We start from the raw sequence: 25,997 nt of genomic DNA on the forward strand, positions 1-25,997 counted from the left end.
CTATGTGCAATTTTTGTATAGTTCAATTGACTGACGGTTGACAATTGTATCTGTTTTTATTGGATTTATATTAGGCAAGGGATTTTCTAGTTATTTTGCTAATTCTAAGGAGCTGGTGCAAATTGTTAGTGCACAATTAAAAATCACAAGCAATAATTACATTTAACAATCAAGAGGTTTATGTAGCTTTTTTTATTTTAATCAAGTGTGGCAAGTTGTGAAAACAAAGATTATATGTTCATATCTTTATTGAGAACAAAGACAGTGGATTCTGTAGCTGTAAAAACGATCACAAATATCACTGGTCAAAGAAAACAATTTGTATTCTATTTATTCTCCAAACAAACTGGTGTGCAAAAGTCTTTTAAAAGTAAGTAAATCAAAGTTTAGCAGGATGCATTACTTTAAATGGTTATGTTAGAAAGCCAATCTAAGAGTAGCATTTGCACCAATGGCAGAGTTGCTTGAAAATCCCAGATAAGAGAACAGTGAAGTTTCCGGGATCAGCTTAATTATTATTATAATATATCATATAATATCTCCCAATGATTTCTTTCATTTTATCCTCGAGAAAGAAAAATAAAATTTTTTTTTTTCTTTTGGGAGATTTCTTGAGAATCTTTAAAACAAAATATCACAATGTGTATAAATAATTTTGGCAAACATTTGAAGAAACAAAACAGGTATACATGCTTCTTTCAAAAACATTAGTTAAACAATCAAATAGAATTAAAACACAATAGCTATTATCTAACAAACATTGAAATAAGATCTTATAAACATAAGTTTATTTGACTGTGCATCCCTAAGAGGTTCTAATCTTTTTGTTATGAAACCAGTTGTTTGCAAGATGCTGCATTCTTGTCTTTATGTTTTACTTGTGTTTTTGTTAATCCACATAATTAATTTCTTTAATAGTGTCTTGGATTGATAAGCTTAATTGTTCTTAAAGAGATAACTTTACTTTCTCACTACATTCTAACTCCGCTTCAGCATTAACAAAATCATCTTCTTTCTCTTCACTCGCTTTTTTCAAGCTATTGAAGTTAAATCTATTTAGTATGGCCATCACAGTTATATAAATTTCATTCTTTGGTGCAGATTAAAAAATATGCAAGAGACAGCATCTTTGTTGTCAGAATTTGGATTTTCAAAATCAGAGATTTTGAAAATCCATTTTATACAGAGATACAATATTGTTATAAATTTATACAGAGATACAGTATTATTATTTCTTCTGATATTACTTTCTTCAATTTCTAAAATTTTAAAATTTAAGCGCTTTCCCTCCTTCCTTTTCCCCCTTTTGGAATTAATCAAAATCAATTTTATTTTAAATGTTCAGATATTGACGAGTGTACTGGCTCTGAACCACCATGTTCTTGGAGTAATGGAGTATGTGAAAATACATATGGCAGTTATTTATGCAAATGTAAAGTTGGATGGATGTTGAATGAAAATAGTTGCACAGGTGAGATTTCCGAATTTTTATGCACAATATAGTTATTAGGTATGCAACAATTTTTGATGCTTGCACTTAAAATAAAATCAAATAGTACCAAAATCAAACAACGATATAAGTAAAAAATAAATTTGGTGGTGCTATTTGACTTGATTGTTACAAATAACAACTTTTTACTTTACAAACCTGTTATTTTTGTTACTGTTAAGGATCGAAAATGTATTGAATCCAAAGTTTTTCTATTATTTTTTGTTTGATGCAAAAATGTTTTGCTTTGTTACTAAATAATATTTGCATTTTATTTAAATTTTAGTGATTGAAGTCTCTATTGAATGATGTTCTCTAGTTATTTTGAATTTGGTTTTATTTGACTTATTCTATAGAAAAGTACAGTTTGTATGCCTGAGTATCAAAATGTATAGAAACTGTATTGTTACATTGCTTATAGTTAAAATTTATGCATTAGGTTGATATTTTACTTTATCTAAAAGAAAAATTATTCTTGTAATACTTTTAAGGGGTTCATTGCCTCAATTTTGGGTTATAAATACAGGGTGCTTTAAGTGTCTGGCAGTGGCCGTAAAGTTTATTCTTAAATACTTATATTTTAAAGAAGTATCTTTGAATTACTAGTAAATCTTTTCCAGAAAATAGAATTAAAGTTTTTTTGAAATTAGAAGTTTATCATTTATTTTGTTTTTATTTTGAGATAATAATAAAAATACTAGCTGGTCAGACCCGTAAATAATGGGTCTTAAATATGGTATGTACAGTTCCTTCTTTTCTATATTTATAACACTTTTACTAAAATAATAAAATGCTATGAAATAATTATTAAGAATATAGAAAAATTATATATTTATTTACAATTAGCAAAATATTCTTTTTTAGAAAAAGAAACAAAATATAAAACTTTTTAACAATTAAAAAAAAGTATAAGTTGTTAAGAAAATGGAACAAAATATACCTTTTTAACAAAATTTTTATACCAACATTACAAATTTTTATTTTTAAAATGTTTTTTTAAAAATCAATAAACAAAAAAAATGTTATTAGATGCAATTACTATATATTTATACATAATAACGAAACAAAATATATATAAAAAAGTAAATCAGCATCATCAGTTAATAATTGGTAGATTAACCAAAAGAAAGAAAACTCTACAGATTGTTGATTTCAACAAGGTACACACAAGACCAATCCTAAAAAAGTGGAATCTGTTATCGTTAGATCAAGAGTATCAAATGGCAATTAGAATCCAAGCATGGAAGATATGTCTTGGATTAGTACCATCAACTTTAATTAATCATTTTAGCTAGGTTAATATTGATAAATCTTATCAAGAGTTAACAGAAGAAACTTAATTCCTTCCTAACTTTAAGAGTTGTGTGTTTAAGAGTTTAAGTGGTTATTAAAATTGCAATTAAAGCTAATCAATTAAAAGAAACGGATTTGTATTTAGGCGTAAAAAAATTTAAAAAACAACAACAAAAAAAGACCCTAGTGCTCTTAATATGGCTTCGAAATGTCAAAACTTGGTTGTGCTGAATGTCGATTGTAAAATTGTGTTTAATTTTTTCAAGGCAATATATCAATTTTAATAATTACTGAATAAGGACACCTTTCATTAGGTATTATTCCCTTTCAGTTTTTAAGTTGAATTCACCTTTTTATTGCAAGTTTTTATAATGCTATAAGAGCTTCCCAGTAAACCTTGCTAAAAGAACTTTTATAAGTAAACAAAAAATAGTAAGAAAATAAAAAAATACGAGTTTATTAAATATACCTTGGCTACTTTAGCTCCCCATTCACCAAAAAGTAAGTTTTCCTTTTTAAGTCTATAAAGGTTTCTTTATATGGTATATTAAATATAGCATGTACCTTTACGCAGGTACGCTGGGTAGTACCAGCGTGAAAAATAATGTCCAGTCAAAGATGAGCGAGTGCCCCTAATGATAAAAATTGCTAGTTTATCCTCCCAAAATGAATTTTTGTCAGTCATGGTTGACTGGTTAAATAGAAATTAGAGTTTTGAAAAGAAAGATTTAAAAAGCGATCAAAATGTAATTTGGAAAATGCATATATTACAATTTCATAAAACCATTTAAATTTAACAAAAAGTATTTTAAATAATATTGTTTACAATAATTGGTATTATATATAACTTAAACTATCTCTATTAATTTTTTTGTTTAACTTATTTAGATTACTTTCGTTTTACATGTACGAAAGTCCTTGTTTTATAAATGATTGCAGTTTTGGTTTTATTATTATTTTAAGAAAAATATTCAATTTATTATTATAATAATAATATAATAATATATAATAATTGCTGTATTTAACTATACATAAACTTTTTTCAACTTAGTCACTTAGTTTTGGTTTTTTCCGTGAATCTTTTTATTTATTTTCATATAAATATTTAGCGCTAATTGCAATAAATGAATAAATGTTTTATAATTATATTTAAAGTTAATTTAAATTTAAAGTTCTGCATTTACACTTTTTTCTATATTAAGACTCTTAAAAAAATAAGTATATTCAGTAATAATCTTGTTATTTGTAACATAATTTTTTAGTAGTATTTCATACAGCGATTGTCTTCCTAATATTAAGTATTTAGTTTAAATAAGTATCTGCACATAAAAGAAATAAGATTATTATTAACTAATTAACGTTATCACTTTTGAAAATTATTATAATGAGCAGATATATAAAAAATGCAGTTATTTTCTTCTTTATGGGTAGTGCACTTTGAAGATTGAGGTTCTTATTTTATTATTATTTAAGCATGTTTTATTTATTTTAAAACATTTCCACTTCCTGTACGTTGTTGCTTTTTTCATTAAAACTTTTTCATTTTTTCCTCGCTTATAGCGTTTGCAAAGTCTTTACAATAAATGAATTATTTTTTTATAAATTTAAAATTATTGATTGACTGTTTGCACTTTTTTTTCATGGATTATTCAAAGAATTACAAAAACACATTTATATTTTTTTAAACATCTTTCCTTCCAACAAGGCTGCAAGCAACCACTAATTAGAGTTGGAAGTTACTGGAAAAGAAACCATGAAGATTGTAGGGCAAGATAATGGTTGACAAACAACATAAAAAATTGCAAATTATATGAATCAGGTAAGCTAAAGAGATTAAGGAAGCAATAAAGGAAGCGAATTCCAAAGAACTGATGTTCGAGGAAAAAACTAGACAAATTAGCGTTTTTGGAGCACTTAGGAACAGTCACAGAAAAAAGATGAGACTTAATTGAATGATGAGTAACACAATGATAAATTTTAGTAAATAAAACAAAAGACGCTATTTAGGGCATTGCCCATTATAGTCTCTGCAGAAAAGAGAACGAGAAGCAACATTACGATCATATTAGGTTGGCTGCAAGAACAGGCCCTACTATGTTTAAAATGAATTTTTGCACCTTGTCTAAAAGAAAAAGGGCATTATTAGAAGATCCGCCCCAGATATGGCAACAGTACTCCATACAAGGCTGAATTTGAGATTTATAGATGTAAAGAATTCCATCCAGAGAATTGAGCTCGATAAAAATATAAAACCTTAGCAGATGCTAATTTCGCTATGGATTTGATATATCATTTCCAAGAAAGATCGGAAGTAAGACTTATTCCTGGATGATAAAGGGTAGATGACTCATCAAGTACATTGCTGTTCATAAATATAGGAAGATGTAACGTAATTGCGATAACAATTGGTCAAAAAAAATTGAGTTTTATCTGTATTAAAGTTCACCAGCGACTGTGAGCCCCATGCTGTAGCAGAAGTGAGATCCTTTTCAAGCTTAAAGCTTCCCTCTAAGCAATCAGAGAGTGTTGGTTTCTTATCATGACAAGAATAAATGGTAGTATCATCAGCGAACAATGCTAGATGTGAGAATATCTGGAAGATCATTAATGTAAATTAAAAAGTGTATAGGGGCAAGGACTGAACCTTGAGGAATCCCTGAAGTTACAGAATAAGAAAAAGAGTGCTGTCCATCAAGGACAACTTTTAAACTACGATTGGAAAGGAAGGATTCGATAATCTTAAAGGTTTTACCAGAAATGCCGTAAAAAGAAAGCTTATGGTGAAGACCAGCATGCCAAACTTTATTAATAGCTTTAGAAATGTCAAGAGCAATGGCACTTACCTCTCCACCTTTATCTAATGCATGATAAAACCTTTCGGTTATTACAGTTAGCAAGTCAGCAATAGAATGTGAAGATTGAAGTCCATATTGATGATCAAAAAATAAGTTAATAGATTCAAAATAAGAGGTTGTGTTTGTTAATTAAAAATTCAAAATTCTTGCTTATGACAGAAAGAAGACTAATGGGACGGTAGTTAGACGAATCAGATCTCTCCAGAAATTTTGAAAATAGAGATAACAGATGCTGTTTTCCAGCAGACTGGAAAACAAGACTCTGAAAATTACTTGTGAAATAGTTTTGAAAGTATAGACAACTGCTCCGGAGAACACTTCTGCAAGACTATAACAGTTATGTTGTCTGGGCCACAAGCTGTAGAAGAGTCTAAGCAGGAAATCACTTTAGATAAAGAAGCTGGAGTGATGCAAATGTTAAGCAATGGATCAACCTGTCAGATAGCTATATCAGGAGAATGCAACTAGTAGAATCAAGAGTCTTTAGGTGAGGTGTCACAGTCTGAACCATACAAGAAAGTTGGAATTCCAGATTTGCCCTTATTATTGATACTATTAGAGATTCTCTAGAAGTAAAGAGAGCCTAATTTTTGTGATGGAATACCAGATTTCATGACCTGAGAATAGCGGTTTTTGGTTTTATACAACTTTTTTATTATTGTTTCTATGAGAAATAAACAGACGTCTGTTTTCTGGAGAATTGCATTGCTGATAGATATGGAAGTAACGGTTTCGATTGGCAATTGCAGCAGCACAATGTGAGGAACACTATGGAGAAGAGTGAGGCTTGATCTAGAATAGTCGAAAGAGACTAAAAGTTTCCATGCCTACCGGAATCCATGAAGTTATGTAAGAAGCATATTAGTCAACAGGAAGACAAAAGATTTCTACCTGAGGGCCATCACAAAGTAAATCATGTAAAGAGTATAGTCAGCTTTAAGTTAGTTGTAAGAGGTATGATGATAGGGGGATTTAAATAATGAAGATGAATGAAATAATAGTTTTAGAGAGATCAAACTGTGATTAGTAGCACCTAAAGGTAAATGTGGAAAAACTGAGCATTGGCTAGGATCAGAACAAGACATAAGTTGAGTAGAGAAAGACATCAATCAAGGCAAAACAAAGGAAATCTAATGTGAATTGCCAATTGGGCATAGAAAACGCCCAATGCATATAACAGCCAACAATGCTCAGTTTGATAGCACTTGTCATTGGCCAGAATTTCGAAGCAAAAAGAACAAATGTTGTTTATGTAAAGGTGGCGCAGGGAGAGTTTCCTGTAAAAAATGCAACTTATGTCTGTGTTTAAGCAATGCCAAAAATTGTTTTTATGATTTTCACAATAAATGAAGTGTCTAGCTCAATCGTAAAATAAAATCTGGTAAGGTTAGAGGGGGATGCAGTATACCTATCTAACTTTTAAAACTGGTGTGCTACTAAGAGGTGACATTAGAATATTTATAAACAACTTTTTTTTTGTAATTCGTTTCCATAACTTCGTAGTTTTATTTCAAGGAAAATTATTTGTATTATTTACTTTTATTCTGTAAATATTCAGAATTACCAAATGGTTACCATCAGTATTTGCAAAACTGCTGATGTCAGCGCAAAAAACTTTTTAGATTTGAAATCAGAATCATAAATCTTGAACTTGTGCCAAAAAAATACTTTTTTACTCAATCCTAAGAGGTAGTGAGTGGAAAAAGGGGTAATTTAATTCTTTTACTTGGATGTTACCGAAATTCTTTTTCAAAATAAATAAAAATGTGTGCAAGCAAGAGTTATTTTATTATTAACATTTTTTCAGAGTTATTTTACTAATAACAATAAGTAAAACGTTACTTACTTGTAAGTTTCTTTTTAAATTATTTATTGATTTGATTTAAAACTCTTATTTTAAAAGGAATAAGATTTTCTTAATTTTCAAGGATAAAATTATTGTATTTATAATGTTCAGTCATTACTAAAATAAAAACTTGAATGAAAAAAAAGTTCAAAATTTTGACCGTATAAAAAAAATAGTTGACTGTACATTCCATGTGATAGCCAGTCGAATTGATCGCTTTCCTTTGATTTTTTTTTTCTAGGCTGGGGTAGGTACATTTGACAGTGCAGATTTGCTGAGCAGATCATTTATATAGTACAAACAACATAGTAGAATATAAAAAGCTGATTTCTTATAAATATCTTGCCAAATAACTTCCCAGCAAGCACATCAATGTTGAAACAACATTAAAAAAGTATTGAAATTTCAGATTGAAAAATTGCTGAATTTTGTTTAAAATAGAAATGCAAATCTACATTGAAAACAACGTGAGATCAATGTTGAAAACAAATAAAAAATCAATGTTAGATTAACGCTGATTTAGCGTTGATTCAATGCACTTATATATAAGTTTATGAACCTTATAACCACACCTGCTTTTTGAGCCAGGACTCTTTATATCTGCAAAACATTTTTTTTTTTTCAATATTGTGTTTAAGTGAATAAAATATTATAAAAAAACAATAGTTCTTCAAAAACTTATATTTGATGTCATAGTACAATATCTTTATTTATAGTTATTGAAGTCAACATGTTTTCTATAAGCATTAAAATAACTATTACTTTAAAATTTTTATAAAATAAATTTAAAAGGGGTTTTAAAAAATAAGATATTTGTTTGAAATTTATAAAAACCATCGGACAAAAAATAAAATAATACTAAATTATAAATTTAAATTAATGACTAATTGCAATGTTTTAATATAAATGATAAAAACCGGGCTACTTATTTTAAAAAGATATGCTTTAGCGTTTTGTAAAAAATAAATTAACTCAAAAAAAATGACATATTTTATTAATGTAGCCCTGTGTTTAACTTCAATTTTGCTTTGTATAAAAAATAAAAAGTTCAAAAAAAAATTTTATATGCAATACTGAATTTATTAATAATTTTGGAACAATTAAAATGGTTCAAAAATAAATGCACATTAATATGGGTCAAACAAAATGAGGGATAGATGTCATTTTTTACCGGACAAGTGTTGGACAATGACTGGCGCTCATTTCATGCCCTGTACAAACCAATAACGCCTTTGTAAATATTTAAATATAATCTATTTTGTTTATTTTGTGTTAAATCTGGTAAAATTGAACTTTGATTTTAATTTATTTACCATTACCCTGTGAAGACAAAATAAATATAATCAAAAAAGATACAGTAAAAATACACATAAATCACAAATTAGTGAAATACTCAAATCATAAATAAATAATACTGAAATCGTGACACAATTATGCAATAAACAAAAACAATGAATGTCTTAATAAAGATCTGAAACACCAGACACAAATACAACTGAGAGGTTACAGTTAGCAGACTAACTGTAACCTCTCAGTTAGTCTGCTAACTGTAAAAAGAATGCATTTCAGCTTAACAGGTTTATTGAAATGCATTCTTAATACATAAATCTTAATACCTTAATACATTTGTCACATATATCTTTGCACTACTTCCACCAAGTCTAGAAATTTCTTTTACTAGTTGGAAGTATACAAATCAGTATCTGGAAGAGCCACATCTTGTCTTTAATAATGTTTTCTCAGTCTGCAAGCTAAATAAATCTCAAAATAACTTTACTATAAAGCTGCTAAAAGACTTTAAAATAAAGCAACATGAAGGTATTCATATTTGTCCTAACTATTTGAATTCAAATCCTACTTACAAGCTATTTAAAAGCTAATTAAAATGAACTCTTCTAAATGCACTAAATAATCTACCTTCTGAACAGCAGAAGCTGCCTCATATTTTGCTGATCTTTTTAAATTACAAAAAAATGCATCCTTACCTTTAGATTTCAACAACTTTTAATGTTAAAAACTATGTAACATGTTGCTTTATAAGCATTTTTAAACTAAAACAAAAATTTACGATTAACTTAAATTGATTTTGTAAAATTGCCTTTTATAATTTGTGCGTTTTCATGTACGTGATAAATAATGATTACTTAGTTTACAATTTAAAAGGTAAGCATCTGACAGAGGTTTAACTATAAAAGTCATTTATAAAAGTATAGTGTAATAAGCTTAGCTCAATGGCATTAAGAAGTAAAATATTTTCAACATACTAGTTTTCAATTTTTGAAACAATACAGTTTTTCGCTATGTTTGTTATAAGTTCATATGCTAAGTATTTACTAGCTTTATTTTGTATTAAAAATAACATTGGTTAGCTTTATTAAAATTTATTAGCTTTATTAAAATATGCTAAAAGTCATTTGTAGAAAAACTTGAGCAAATAACTGTTGCCTAAGTTTTTACTTAACATCAAGAAACCATACCTTAGCCATCAAATAAATGTTAATAAATGAAAAAACCCTAAATGCTAAAAAAAGAAGAATACGTTGAAATATATATAAATAAATATATATATATATATATATATATATATATATATATATATATATATATATATATATATATATATATATATATATATATATATATATATAGTATCAGACAAAACGAGTGCAACCAAATAATGCTAATTTAGTTTATTTATATAAATATGCTGCATTTTTTCAATTTAGAGAAATAACTATGTAACTGTTTAGAGACAAAGTTCTTCAAGTTTTATTCATCACAAAGTTTATTATTTGTACACGAAAATTAATAAATTAATCAGAATCATTTAAAAACGTTGATCTCCTTCTGGACAAAACAAGTGCAACTCGACAAAATATTGACCAAGCTGTATTTCGCTATCAATATTTCGTGGTGAATCCTTTGTTGTCGATCACAGCCTTGCATCTTCGAGGCATAGATTCGATCAGGTGATCAATGAAACTTTGTGGAATCGCTGCCCAGGCCTTTTGGATTTCTTCAAACAGTTGATCCTTATTACGAACACCTTCACGATTAATTCTGCGGTTGACGATCTCCCACAGGTGCTCGATAGGGTTGAGATCCGGAGATATATAGATTTTCTACATATGCATATTATAAATTACAAAAAATATATTTACAGTCTACATTCTGGATGGTTCACTCTCATATAGCCTGGCTAAATTGAGGAGAGCGACCAAACTGTAAAACAATGTAAAAAAACTTGTGTATAATGCAAAGTCTTGATATTTTTTTATAGTTTTTATCAAATTACACCCTTTTTCATAGCATAAAACCTTTTATTATTTTTATTTTTATTACTTTAATACTTTTGTTTAAGTTTTCGAAGGACTTTTTCAGACAAAAATCTCTGTGCAATATTTTATTTTATATTAGGACCAAATCTGTAATATTAGTATATTGGCATCGTCAAACTTTAATTCGTTAGCGACGTTTAAAATAACTAAAACTAAACACTGAAATAACCTTGAAATTTTCAATGTTTATTTTTAATGTTGAACTTGAGTTGAAATAACGTTGATTTCTCAGATTAGTAATTTTTCAACCCTATATTAACCACACTCAACATTAAAATAATGTTATGTGCTTGCTGGGTTAGCACATCACATTGCACATTAAATTCAAGGTTAATCCTAGAAAGAATCAAGCATTAAAAGATTTACGTCTTGTGCAAAAACGTTTTTTGTGTTAGGCAGTAAGCATCTTACCAATAAATAAAGTGATCAGCTGTATTCTAATATGTGATCTGCTAAATACTTCGGTAGATCTAATTTTAGATATAGATTGGTCGGATTTCCGTACGTTTAGGTACTATGTATTACATTTGAAAATGTAAATTTAAAAATCTAAATTTCAAATTTTAAATCAAATTAAAAAGTTAAATGTGCAGAAATAAATTTGTTCAAAGTTAACAAATGAACTAAAGGCAACAGCCTAATAGGCTATTGGTTATTGTTCTTTAATAGCAAACTTGTATTTTCAATGCATTTTTACTTAAAATACCTAAATTTATAGCTGATTGGTCATTAGACAAGATGTTTCACCTTAAAAAGTTAGTGATGATATCATGTACAGCCATTGTTGCCATTAAAAGAAAGGTAACTGCGATCTACCAGAAAAAGCATAAAGATTGCTACAAAGTTGCAAAATAGTTTCAGTTAAAATACTTACCTGGTTAAATGCTACATGCAATTAATCGATTAGTAAAAAGTTGTATAATAACTATTTGTGATCAACTGATCACAAAGAGTCATTACATTTACTTTTTGTTTTATTTTTTATTTGATTTAATCCTGAAAAAGAACATTGCAGTTGCAATGTTCTTTTTCAGGATTAAATCAAATAAAAAATACGACATTGACTCTATAATGATGAAATACTAAAACTACAATATAAAACTATAACTGCAAAAAAAGATTTTGACTCTATCTTGCACAGAACAGTTACAAAGTGTATTTATTATTTTAAATTCCAAAGTAAAATTAAAAAAAGACATGCCATAATTGCTTTATCAGCAAATCCAAATCCAAACTATTTTTAAAAGGATGTATCATTTTGTGTTTAAAAATTGAAAAAACACTAAAAAAAATTAAAAAAAAGCCTGTAGAGTTGTGACATGTTTAATTTGTAATAATGAAATTGAAGTCTGGATGCAAGTGATCTGTCTGTCAGCATTTACATTATTTTTATGTCACATTATGTTTATTTTAAAACCCATTTATTTGATCTAAATATAATTTACACTGATAACAATAAAATTGAAAACATTATCTATTATATCAATAAATTCACAGATGATTCAAATGATAATAGTATTGTATGTAATATTGATATTGTTATTGTAAATATTGACCTTAGTATCCATGTGGCTCCCAAACCATGTGGTATTAATTACATTAGCAAGTACAAAACTGTTAGTTTTATATTTTATTTGAAATGTTTTTTAAAAAGGAACATCTACAGCAGGCCATATAGAAATTAATTGAAAAGTTAAATTATTTAAAAACTTTTTTCTAAATCAAAAATAGAAAAATGTGTCTACTTTAATAGCCTAATTAACAATAAATATGATTAAAGCCCTAATAAATTAGATCAATGAGGAATTTTCTTAGACTACAAAACTCAAGAATATGTTGATTGTGTTGGGCCACAAACAACGCTAGAAAATTTTGCTAAATGTTATGTGTAATGTCAGTTTCAGATTGAGTGTACAGATTTTTGCATTTTTACAGAATTTTACAGAATTTTACAGAATTTTTACAGAGTGTACAGAATTTTGCATTTTTAAATCATACCTGCTAAAGTCCAATACATCAAATATTTTTAAGTTAAAAGAAGCAGTAAACTCAATATATGTTAGCAAGAAAATAAAAAACTAGAATTATCTTGAAATCAAGTTTTGCAATCTAATTTTGTTATGTTGAAAGTCAAGTTTGGCAATCTGATTTTTTTTGTTTTAAAACCATTATTAAATTTATAAAAAACTTTAAGTTTGTTCCCATTGTAATTTTTTTGAGATGAAAACATCTTTAACATTGTTAAAATTTCATTTGTGAACTTGTACATATTAAGGCTTCCTTTTACAATTTTTATAATTATAATTTTATATTAGCTGATTTATATATTTGTTGCAGTAAATCAGTTGGGTTTTTGTATGATTCAAGCTTTATTTTAGCTTGTAAGTAATTTTTGTATCTTTTCTTATTGGTCAGCTGGAATCAAAATGTCTGGCAAATTATTTGTATTTTAATTATTTGTTTTTTCTTACATCCTAAATAAAGTGTGCGGGCCGCATCAAATGATTTTGGCAAATTTTTTTTCTCAAATTGTTTGTGAATTTGAGACAGCAACAATAGTCAAATTGGCTTTTGTCGCTGTCTCAAAATCAAAAATTAAAAAGAAATTTTCAACCATTTAATAACATAATCTTTTTTTTTTAATGTATCTTATGACCTTTCATCATATATAAAGTATACATACTATGCAACATAGTCATAATAAAATGTAAGTATAGTCTTAAAATAATATACTCTTTTGAAATTTTATTATTTTATTTTTATTAAATATAGAAATATATTTTATTTGTGCTTTATTTTGTTTTACCTATTGAAAAAAAATAATACAAAAAATATTTTTTTAGATATAAATGAGTGCACCAGCCTGCTCCCCCCATGTTTGTGGAGTAATGGAAAATGTCAAAATACTATTGGCAGTTATGTGTGCACATGTGAAACCGGATGGATGATAGGTCAAGATAATGCAAGCTGTGTTGGTGAGTTATTTACAAATAATACTTAGCCAGTAAAGCTACTTTCATTTTTCCTTTATGAGTTTGTTGATTTCTTGAATATCCTTGTGATTTTTTTGTGTTAAAACTTCATTTTAATTTCTTTCATTAACTAAAAACATTTCTGAAGGTATTTCCTTAGATATACCTCAATTTTATTTCTTCTTTACTTCTATTCTAAAACATCTGATCGGTGATTTCCACTAAATGATTTTTTTTGACTTTTTTTCCTTATAGTATATTATTATTGTTTTAATTAATTGATTCATGTAATAACTAAATACTAGCAGAAAGTAATCTGTAATATGGGTTATGGTCGGTCCATTACATAATTAATTTATAGTGGCTGTTTTCCACAATTCAAAGTTGCAAAACATTAACTAATACCCTTTTAGAAAATCGCCTTTAAATTGAAAAAATTAAACCAGCTGTCAAATTGACATAAAAAGTATGAGGAGGTAAAATAATTTAGCAATTATTTAACATTATTTGAATAATTTACAACTGACATAGGTCATATCTGTGTGTAAGGCGGAGCCATTTTTCTCGACTATACTAAGTTCAACACAATACATTTTTAGTTACTGACACAAAATAATATAACTTCATATTGCTTTAAAGAGATGAAAAATTAAAGCTTAATTCTTGTTATATTTTTTATAACATGAACTTTAATTAATTAATAAGATTGAATAATAATTAAATAATAAGAAGTCAGCATAAATGACATAGGAGTTATTAATTTTTTGGTATTTCCGTGATACATTTTTTTTTAAAAAAGAAAATTGTCTTTAAAATGTTAAATGCACTTAACTAATTAAGTTTATTAAAAATAACTAAGCAACTGATTACAAATACTTTTGAAACAAAAAAAAATTAGTTTACAATTAAACACGTGTATAACAAATTTAAAAAAATGTGTAAACTTTGATCTTTTATATTGCATTAATGCGTCATATTACAAGCTTAAAAAAAAAATTGTAACAGATAAGTAGACAAAAAAAGAACAACAATCAAACTGGAGAACAATTTACCTGCTTTTCGGTAGCCTGTTGTCATACTTAAGTTGCTGTCATGATGCAGCTTGTCGATGTTGTTTTATGATGTTATTTCATGTTGGCTTTTGGTGAACTTTAATTTAGTTTAAAAGACATCACAATAGATTTAAAATATTTTAATTAAAAAGCAAAATAATACTTCCTTCAAATCATCCAATAAAAAATTCAAATTGAGATATAAATTGCATTTATATAGCTAATTATATTGTCTTGGCTTATAGTAAGTTTTAAAAGCAGTGTTTTCAATAAATTACCAATTAATTATTTTTAAGAATAGAATATAGCATCATTATATTATGATAATTGGGTAATGAATCAATTTAACTATATTTAAGTTTAATTGGTAAAAAGCAAATAAAATTTTAACTAAAAAAGATCAAAACAAATCAAATATACAACATAATATATTATTAAAAAAAAGTTATGAGTTAAAAAAAAAATTACAAATTAAAAAAAAAAAATGTAGTAATTGAAAAAAAAGTTACAAATTAAAAAAAAATTACAAAATTAAAAAAAATAAAAATAAGTCACCGAAGAAAAAGTAGCAACAAAAAGTTATACATATCTTCACTGATAGAAGACATTTACAACCTTTTGGTTGCTGTTTTTTCTTTGGTGTCTCCCAACACCCTGGTATGGATGAGCCCTCCATTTAAAGGAGGGCTCATCCATACCAGGGACCATTACTACATCACTTATTGAAGGACCTCTCCAAAAGAGGCCCTGGGTGTTAGGAGCGATACATTCTGAACTGCTCAAATGTTAACGAATCTAAAATCACAAAAGCTCTCAAACATTAACGACTCTAAAATTACAAATAGAAGAATATAATAAAAGTTATAAATATTGCAATTTTATTTAATCAAAATATAAAGCATAACCTCACTATTTTCAAAGGATGAAGAGGATGCTAAAAATAAAAAAAAAGAGTAAATTAAAGAGGATTACATGTGTAAAAAATTTTATTTTAATAAAAATATGAGTAAAATGCCAACAGATTAAAAGTGTCATATATTAAATAATTCTTTCACCTATTGCACATATTTCTCCATACGAAATATATAAAATTTAAAATACAGCCCTACCAGTTATGCTTCTACCAGACACTAAAGATAAATAATATACCTCGGAATAATCGATAAAATAACATTTACATATAAATAAATATATAATTATAATTTTTTTACCTATTTCTCTAATTTCCTCCATAAAGTTGTCTAAAGTAAGAAAAAAGATAACTAAAGCTAAAACTAACTAAAAGTAAACTAAAATTAACTATAAACTAAACCAAAACTATAAACTAAAATTAACTTTAAAACTTATATCTGTACCTCAGAAGACAAAGATCGGTTGTCCAGTTTTTTGGGAAAATGAGTTATGTATGAGACCTTTTTAGTTTTTTCAGTATCTACAGAGGTATAAAGACTGTTGTCCTATGATGATGTGAAACAAATTTAGGTCAATATAAAAGGTCTGGTGTCCCTACAATGATCAAAGGAAAAATGTGTGTTATCCAGAAATGACTTTTTACTTTTTTTATTTAACTTTTTGTTTATTTTTTGTCAAAATTATATTTCATGTGTCTTAAGACAAATTAAATAAAACACGGAAAAAATAACACAAACTTAACCGTCAAGAATAAGCCAAAAAAGACTAATTATTTTACTATTTCCTCTCCTCTGGACAATCTCTAAATTGTGACAACCGACCTTTGACTTCTGAGGCACAGATATAAATGCTTCATTATTTAAATAAACTAATCATATAATTTATACTTAGTTTTTGTTCCAACTCTCCTAGAAGAAAAAATAAAATAAGGCTAAAGTACTTGAAGTTTTAAAATTCCAGTTAATATAAACAAATTTCTATTAACAAATACTTATAGCAAGAAGACTGACTTATTTCATCTAAATATTTTAATCCTAATTAAACTTACTTGATATTAAATGATAAAAATCTGTCTTACTAAGAATTTTAAATTTCTTTTCTTTATTATTGACAATATAATTTTAAGTAGGACCTAAGTTCTTGGGCTTATTGTATAAAATTATAAAAACCAACTGTTTTACTTTAAAGTCAACAACAAAAATTTAAAAACCATTTTTGTTACTGGTTAAAAAAAAACAACCTTTTAAACTTACTACCTCTCACTTCATTGTTGTCAACTAAACAGAAAAATAAACAAACAGTTGATAGTAAAATTTTAATTTGGTAGTAGGTTATTAAGTAGATTAAATAGATCTTTGATCTACTTAATCTGCTCTAACAGATTTCAACCTTATCAATAAACTATAACTATTTTTTACAACCTGATGTAATTTTTTAAGTAATTAAAAAATATTTAAGATTATAATATATAAGATCTTAAAAACCTGAAATTTTTAACCTACTTCAAAGAAAACAGATATATTAAAAAGTATTTTTATTTCTTTTTAAAAAGTAAAAATGCTTTTTAACTTACTTTCTCCAATAATACTATTGTCATCTAAACAGAAAAGTAAACGAATATTTAAGTCAATTTTTTATTAAATCTACTTTAATTACTTCAATAATAAAATAAAAATTTAATCTTTCTGGATTGAATTAATTTACAAAAATTTTCGTCTAAACCATTTTATTATTGTTAAGTTAATTCAACAAACATATACAAACTGCAATTTATAACATTTAATTATAACAAAATGGAACAAAACTTCTTAGTAATTCAGCGACTAAAAATAAACATATATTTAACTATGTAAATTTAATAAAGGTAATAGAAATGTTAAGATATAAAAAAAGTAAACAATTAAAATGATTAAATAAAATATGACCTACTTAAAAGATATGATAAGATGTAATAAAACAGATATAATAGAAATGTGCATTTGTAAATGTCCTGAAATTCCAATCTCAAAATTCCAGAACAGAAGAAAAACTAACAGCGCATAAACAAAACTACGCATCACTAAGCGTAGCAAAACAACCAAGAGTAACAAAAAAGTAAAAGTGCATTTAACTTTGGCATTACATTATTACAAATTACATTACGATTTGCATATTCAATTAATTACATTACGGTTAGCAATTTTAATCAATGCCTTAAATTCAATAATATACTTTTTGTACGCGTTTAACTCATTACGCAACTAATTAGTTTATTTAGTTACAAACTAATATGTGCAGTAAACATATCTGGACATAAGAGCCAAATTGTCTTAACTCCATTTTTTGTGAATGAGTTAAATACAAGTTTGATATTTATGTCGCATATTGCGTCTGGGCCATCCACTCTTCTAATCATTATTTATTGTGATTTAACAGAAAACCACAATCAATAAAGTCTTAAGTCCATTTTATGAGTCAAAAAATCTTAAAATAGTTTTTTACTATACTATCACATTTATACTTACAATATACTGTCACATTTAGCTGCCACAAATGTTTTAAATTGGCTTTTAAAGGTTACGTTATGTTCATAGTTTTCAACGTAACATAATTTCATGTTTGTAAACCAAGCTGACCGCACCTGGGTCTTGTTAATTCTGTTCAACACAGACCATTTTATATTATATTATTTGTATGGCCTCTTCATTTCAATAGTTTTTAGTAAATGGTAATTTGCCTTTTACCAAAATAATAAAATGAAAAACAATCATTTACATATATAAGAATTTTTTCTTTCTTTCCTCAAAAGTGTCGCAAATGCAAACTAAGCTAATTAATTAGTTAAACACGTTATAAAAACTCGATATTTGACAAATGCGCAAAATTACAATATTCTCCATGTTTTTAAAGGTTTTTAAACATTTTTAGTTATTACCCCCGTTTAAAAAGATCCCCTAAGTTATGTACAACAAAATATTAAGCATAAAATATAGTAAAAAAAAAATTGAACTGATTGCATGTATTTATATCACTTTAATTAACACAAAATTTACAATAAAAGTAAATCAGGTTATTTTTTTTATAAATTGTATAAATGCGTCAATTGTAAATCTAAAATATAAAAAATAATGGATATATGATGTAATAATTACAAAAAAAAAAACAAGAAAAAGAAAAAAAACCAAAAAAACACCACATAAAAACTGAAAATTGATTTACCTATTTATAGTTACCTATTTTGACATTGCAGTTAATAAAAACATTTATCGAAAATGTAACTATAAAATCTGTCTTGAAGTATAAAAGGATTAACAATACTAAAAAAAATAAATCAAACTAGATATAAATTGTATTTTTAGCAAAATGTTATCTTGGCTTTTAGTAAAAAAATAAAAGAATGAAATTATGAAATATATCCAATTATGAAACTACCTATTATTCCTTTTTAACAACAGACACCAACGGGAAGGTAAGCCAAGCTGTCTATCAACGCAAAACATCACAACAATAACACATAACAATAGCATAATTGCACCCTTGATCCTTAAATCCAGTGAAAATAAGGCAAAATTATAAAACCAATTTAGGGTTAACTGGGTTATTCCATATCAAATCACCTAGTTTTTTGAAAGTTCCCCAGGGTACCATCTCAGATTTGCTTTAAACTTTGACCACACACAGATCTTATGAAAAAAATTCAATTCAAAAAATTTCAGCTTGATTGACTAATTTCTTCAAAAGTTATGATTGAATTAAAAATGATCAAAATCCAAAAAATTTGTGTATCAGGAGCTTACAGCAGTTTTTTTTGATTTTTGATAAACCATAACTTTTTAAAATAAAGATGGTGATCACCTTAAATTTTGTAGGGTAATAGTTTTTTTCCCAAATAATCCATTATTGCAGTTGTTTTTGACTGATTTTTTACAGTTTTTGAGTTAATGTACCTTAAAGTTGTTAATATTTCAACATTATAAATATTTTTTCGAACTTTAACGTGTTACAGCTTAATACTTACTTACAGAAAGTGGATTTTATTTGTTACCTTTATGTACTTAGAGTCACCACTTGTTAGAATAATCAAAATTATGCATTAAAATTAATTTAGCACATGCAGCAGCCTATTAAAAAATCACTTTTTAAAAAATTATGATAAGTTACATTGACTTTGCTGGCGTAGAAAGTAGCGTAATCAGTTGAAATAAACTATGAAACTTTTTAATGTTGAGGTTCTATATATAGACAATCAATAAAAAAAATTTAAAGACCTATACTCTATCTTATGACATGATTGTAGCCTTTTGAGAGTGATGATATTTTTAAAAAGAGAACAAAAAAATACCACTTACCACATACAAAATTTATACCTCAAATTTTATAGAAACTATACTGTAAAAAAGTGCATTCAAAGAGTAAGATAATAAGTTAAAAGAAAAAGTATGTATACATGAAACTAATTAGCTTATCTCTATATAACTCATAATACTGTCATATATGTAAATATAACTCATAATACTGTCATATATGTAAATATAACTCATAATACTGTCATAGTCATTACTAGCAAGAATACTGTCACGAGCACTTATACTTTAAATCAATGGAACACTTATTTGACACATTATCTTGTCAAATGGAACCCAACACTGACTTGATCGTGCATCGTTTGTCCATTCTAAATTTAATTTGTTTCTTTGCATAAACTTCACATTAGCGACTTGGTTTTCATTACAAATATCAACCACAAGCCCTATGTACCATTCTTCATCATAAAAGCATGCAATATATTTACCGGGTTGAAAATTTGAAGGAGTTTTTTAAATCAAATTAACATCATTTAACATATAAGTATCATAGACAGTATCACTAGATATTCTTTGTAAAAACAATTTCTCTCCATCTGGTACAAAACAGTGATAGCTTCAATTCCTGTTCCCGGAATTGTGCGCATCCCTTCATATCGTTTCTGAAGGTTAAAAGTTGTTTCATGGTTATTGATATCATCACTTGAAAGATAAAATATATTAACACCTTTGAAGTTTTTTTGAGCCCTTGTAAACAGATCTTGTGGTGTGAAAATCTGATTTGTAATTGCTGCTCGTAGACTAAATAAATTCACTAATGCTTGGTTGGACTGTAATAAGTGCAGTTGACACCCATTGTTTATATGTGATCTGATCATCAAAATCAAAATCATTCTTTTCAAACACATTTTCTAAGCAAGTCTTCAAATTTATATTACCAGGTCAGTTGGAACATAGATGAAACATGCAGTTTCGACTATCTATATTACAAACACATACTTTCATTAAATCTTTGTAATATATTAAATGGCTGTTAGGAAGAGCAGAGCACATCAACTTAGCATTTTGATGGTAAGAACATACACAAACTGAGTGGCTTTCACTAATATCAACAGTAAGGCACCACTTTGGCCTTAGTACACAGAACTTGCTGAATCCAACTTTGTGTTCAGGGTATAAGTTCTTAAATTCCAGATGAAGTTCTTTTAAAATAACTAATATTAAGCGTTTTTGTTTATGAACTTTAACATTATTTATACGCACAGAAACAAAGTCTCTTTTTCCTGGACATTGTCTAGTGTATTCGTCAGATTCATATATTATAAAAGGACACCCTTTGAAGGATATTAACAATATCCTTCAAAGGATGTCCTTTTTTAGCCTCAGGTTTAGCAAGTATTCCCTTTTCATTTTTCAGCTTTCTGGCTTTCTTAACAAGATGGTCTGAAACTGAAAATGCATTGCAAGTTTTTTTAATTGACTAACTATCAGGAGTTAATGTTAGTAACTGAACTTTTTCTTCATTCAAATTGATTTTTCCTTTTTCCTTTATTGCATCTAAAAATTTCTAAAATCATCACAGTTAATGCACTTTTGCTGATGCTACTAGGTTTGTCATACTTGTTTCCAGTTTTTTAACTTTTTGCTTTCCATATTCTAATTTGTCACATTTACTAACATTTTTTAGAGGAGATATTTCCAGTAAAGAAGCACTCTTATTTAAAACTGTCTTATTTAGATCTGAAGAACTAAACTCCTCATCATCAACATCTTTGTCTTCATCTTCTTGACTAAATTTTCCTGTAATTTGTTCAAGTTTAAATTCATTCATACAGTTAGTGTAAAGTTTTTGACCAAGTTTGATCAAATGTTGACTTGTAAAAATATCGACTTTACACAATCCCTTAATAATATTTTTCTTGTGGACTTTAAACGGATCACAGCAGTATTTTTGAAGCGCTTCATATCTAGAAATATAGGCTTTTTAATGGTGAAACCATATCTCCTCATTTAGTTCAAAAGTGTGTCCAATTCTTTTAATTAAAACTTCAACATCCGTGTTCACAATATCTTTTAGTTTTATTCTTCCAATCATTCTACAATTATACGTTTTGTCGCAATCTTTATTTAAAACTTTCCCCACACAACATTTCTCTGTCATTTTTTATTATTTTATTTTTTTTTACTAATCTTAAAAGTTTAGAAAAAGGCATAAACATATCAAATCTCAAAGAAACTAAGAAATATCAGACACTGATTATGACACTGATTATGTCATTACTATTAGTACAAAATAAGACTTGTGATTAAAAAGAAAACTGAATATATTCATTCATCACAGATAATCACAGATAAATAAAAAATCGTCATCACAGATAAATAATCACATCACAGATAAATAAAAACTATACTACTGTCATCCCTATGACTAGTTATTAGACTATGACCTAAGACTAGCTCATAGTCTAATAATATTCTCTTTTTGAAAATATCATCTCTCAAAAGGCTACAATCATGTCATAAGATAGAGTATAGGTCTTTGAATTTGTTTTGGTCTTTATCTATATATAGAACCTCAACATTAAAAAGTTTCATAATTTATTTCAACTGTTTATGCTTTTTTCTATGCCAGCAAAGTCAATGTAATTTATCGTAATTTTCGAAAAAAGTGATTTTTCGATAGGCTGCTGCATGTGCTAAATTTTAATGCATAATTTTGATTATTCTAACAAGTTGTGACCCTAAGTACACAAAGGTAACAAAAAAAGCCACTTTCTGAAAGTAAGTATTAAACTGTACCACATTAAAGTTCGAAAAAATATTTATAATGTTGCAATATTTTGCAACTTTATGGTACAATATCTCAAAAACTTTAAAAAATCAGTCAAAAAACAACTGCAATAATGGGTTATTTTTGTGAAAAACTATTACCCTACAAAATTTCAGGTCATCACCATCTTTATTTGAAAAGTTATGGTTTGTCAAAAATTGAAAAAAACTGCTGTAAGCTGATACACAATTTTTTTGGATTTTGGTCATTTTTAAATCATAACTTTTGAAGAAATTGGTCAATCAAACTGAAATTTTCTGGATTGTATTTTTTTATAAGATCTGTATGTGGTCAAAGTTTAAAGCAAATCTGAGGTGGTACCCAGGGAGCCTTAGGTGATTTGATATAAATAACCCAACTATATTTATCTTTTTACTAAACATATAAATACATAAAAGTATATTTGTTTTAATATTTAATATTAGTTATTCAATTATTTCAAATTTAGGGCATTAAAGTACCTTTGATTTAAAGAACAAGGTTGCATACTTTCTCATCCACATTAGGCTTAACATTAACAGACATTATTATGTGTTCAAGAATAACTAAAAAAGGCTAGACAACACAACCTAGCTCTAAAGCAGTAACACCGCCTGGCACTAAATGCTGCCAAGTCACACCTCTGCTTATAAGTACACCGCTTGGCTGGAACATCTTGATTAGGCCTAAGATTACCAATATGATGAAAAGCTTGACCACATATTCTATAACGTTGTGGCGCATGATTCATGGGTTGAACTACATTATGTTGATTATACATTATTAAATGAAACAAAAGAAAGACATTCATTATAATTTCTAACATATTTTAAAAAATTCAAATTGGCATTTCTGTTTGCATAGTTTCCTTTAAATAAATCTTCTAAATCTTGTGGAAATGATGAAGGTTGCGACAAAACTACCTTTCCATTATGGCAACATGAAAAATGTGTTTCATGAGAAAATTCCTAACCACCACAATGCTGACAAATATAATTCATTTCTCCTAAATAATTGTCTGAAATAGTATTATTTCTTGCTAAACAATGCATTCTTTCGTATCTAGCAGCCATTCTAGCATTTTGTCGATTAATAATTTCATCCCCGCCTAAGCCTATCTCTTTCATTTCTGCGACGATTATTTTTAACTTGCCTAACGAAGCCTCCTCATTTGGGTTCAAATTATTTGCTGCTTGCCGAGCAACATTTTTAGCATTTTGTCTTCGACGATTAACTTGCCTGTTAATATTTCCATTTTCTAAACTAATATCTGCTTCTAGCCTAATATCATCTATTTAAACTTTACTTTTGATTGAAAGTAGTAACAATAAATCTTAAATGAATCCTGAAAATTGTAACCTTTCCTATATAACTTTTTTTCTACTCTTAATTGCACACACAAATAATTTTTCATATATAACAAACTTTCATTTAAAATAAATTATACAATAATCTCATGACAATATATATATATCAGCTAGGAGATGTTTGAAAAAAATTAGCAAATAATAATTAAAAAAAATTATTAAAAACATGCAATTCTAATAATAAACATACTGCTAACACAGAAAAATTAAAAAGAAAATGTTGTAAACCCTTTTTTGCAAACTTCAATATTATTTCTTAAAAAATATTATTAGTAAACGTTTTTAAAATTTTCACGAAATTATACAATATTTTGTTATTCTATACCTCATAAATACATCATCTGATAAATCTAAAATAAAAAAACTAGCGAATAAGTAAATAAATAAGAAAAACATTACATCAAAAAATTAAAAACAAGCTTTTATGATTTACCAGAGTAGTAGTTGTAAAATTATATTATTTCATGTCAGCTTTTACAAAATAATTTATGCTGGAACATCATGATTCCAAAATATTTATAGCAAAATCATGTAGTAAACAGCGCTAAAGACAAAAAATCAAATTGAGATAAAACAAATTGTAGATATGGCAAATAATTTTCTTGGCTTTTAGTGAATGATTAAAAGTAGTGATTTTTAAAAATAATATTACCAATTTATCATTTTTAATAATAAACACCAAAGTGAAGGTAAGCCAAATGTCTATCAACTCAAAAGATAACAAAAAAACAACATCACCGCAACAACACACAACAATAGCACACACCATAAGTTAATATAATATGCATATAACATAACTTAAGTAACATAACATTCATAACAATAGAATATAAGTAACAACATTACGCAAAATGTAGTTAAAATAAATTATTATGTATTTTTAGAATATTTAATAATAATGGCTTGAAAACACCCAGACCTAAAGCAGTAACAGTTTAACACTAAACACTATCATGTAACACTCTGTTATAAGTACATCACTTGACTGGCAAGGTTGACAAATCCTGCTCTACACGTTTACCATGTCATAGCACTTTGAAAACACAGAAACAACATAACATAAACATATGTACCAACTATAAACACAATAAATGTGTTTAAATATGTATATAAGATTAAATATATACCTTATAAACATATTTAAACACATTTATAAAATAATTTTATAACACATATTAACACATACACAAACAATAAAAAAACACTTTACATTTTTATAACAAAATATTGATAAAACAACTATATAGCACATATTACTACATACACATACTTATCAAAAATGCATATATGCAAACTAAACATGTGCAAAGAAAAATTTTAAAAATGACGTGAGAAAACTTAAAAAGATTCCAAGTAAACAAAATAAATATATACAAACAATACTCTTTACCCAAATTTTTTTTTTTTTTTTATAAGAACTGTAATCCACATAACAAAATTTAACCTTTACATACAGTATCATATGAAATGCCATGTCAGTGTTGGCACAAAAGTTTAATTTATTTCTCTAAATTTTCTAAAACAAAAATACTTAATTTTCTAGAACAAAAATATTATGGAAATAGCATTAGTATAACTTTTTTTTGCATAAAAAATAATTAAAAAAAAATAAAAGTATCAAAAAATATTACATTTCTAATTATCAATTGAGTACAGTGGATTGTGTAAATGATCTTGGTGTAATGTTAAAAACCGATCTGGTCATCATATATCTGGGTGTGTTTCTAAAACAAATAGAATTTTAGGTCTTATCCGACACACGTTTTCATTTTTAAATGCTG

General features: G+C 26.9%; 1 protein-coding gene across 17 annotated transcripts in view; it reads left to right on the forward strand.

Annotated features, from left to right (window-relative positions):
* The window catches only part of LOC136082398 (fibrillin-2-like), a 150,798-nt gene that overhangs the window by 42,850 nt on the left and 81,951 nt on the right, over positions 1-25,997 (forward strand). For all 17 annotated transcript variants that reach the window (XM_065801587.1, XM_065801590.1, XM_065801602.1 and 14 more), the window contains 2 exons: positions 1,346-1,471; positions 13,665-13,796. In XM_065801587.1, coding sequence (XP_065657659.1) covers positions 1,346-1,471; positions 13,665-13,796 — 258 coding nt within the window. The remainder of the gene's footprint in view (positions 1-1,345; positions 1,472-13,664; positions 13,797-25,997) is intronic.

Source organism: Hydra vulgaris, chromosome 07 (genome assembly GCF_038396675.1).
Source record: "Hydra vulgaris chromosome 07, alternate assembly HydraT2T_AEP".
NCBI classification, from domain to species: domain Eukaryota; kingdom Metazoa; phylum Cnidaria; class Hydrozoa; order Anthoathecata; family Hydridae; genus Hydra; species Hydra vulgaris.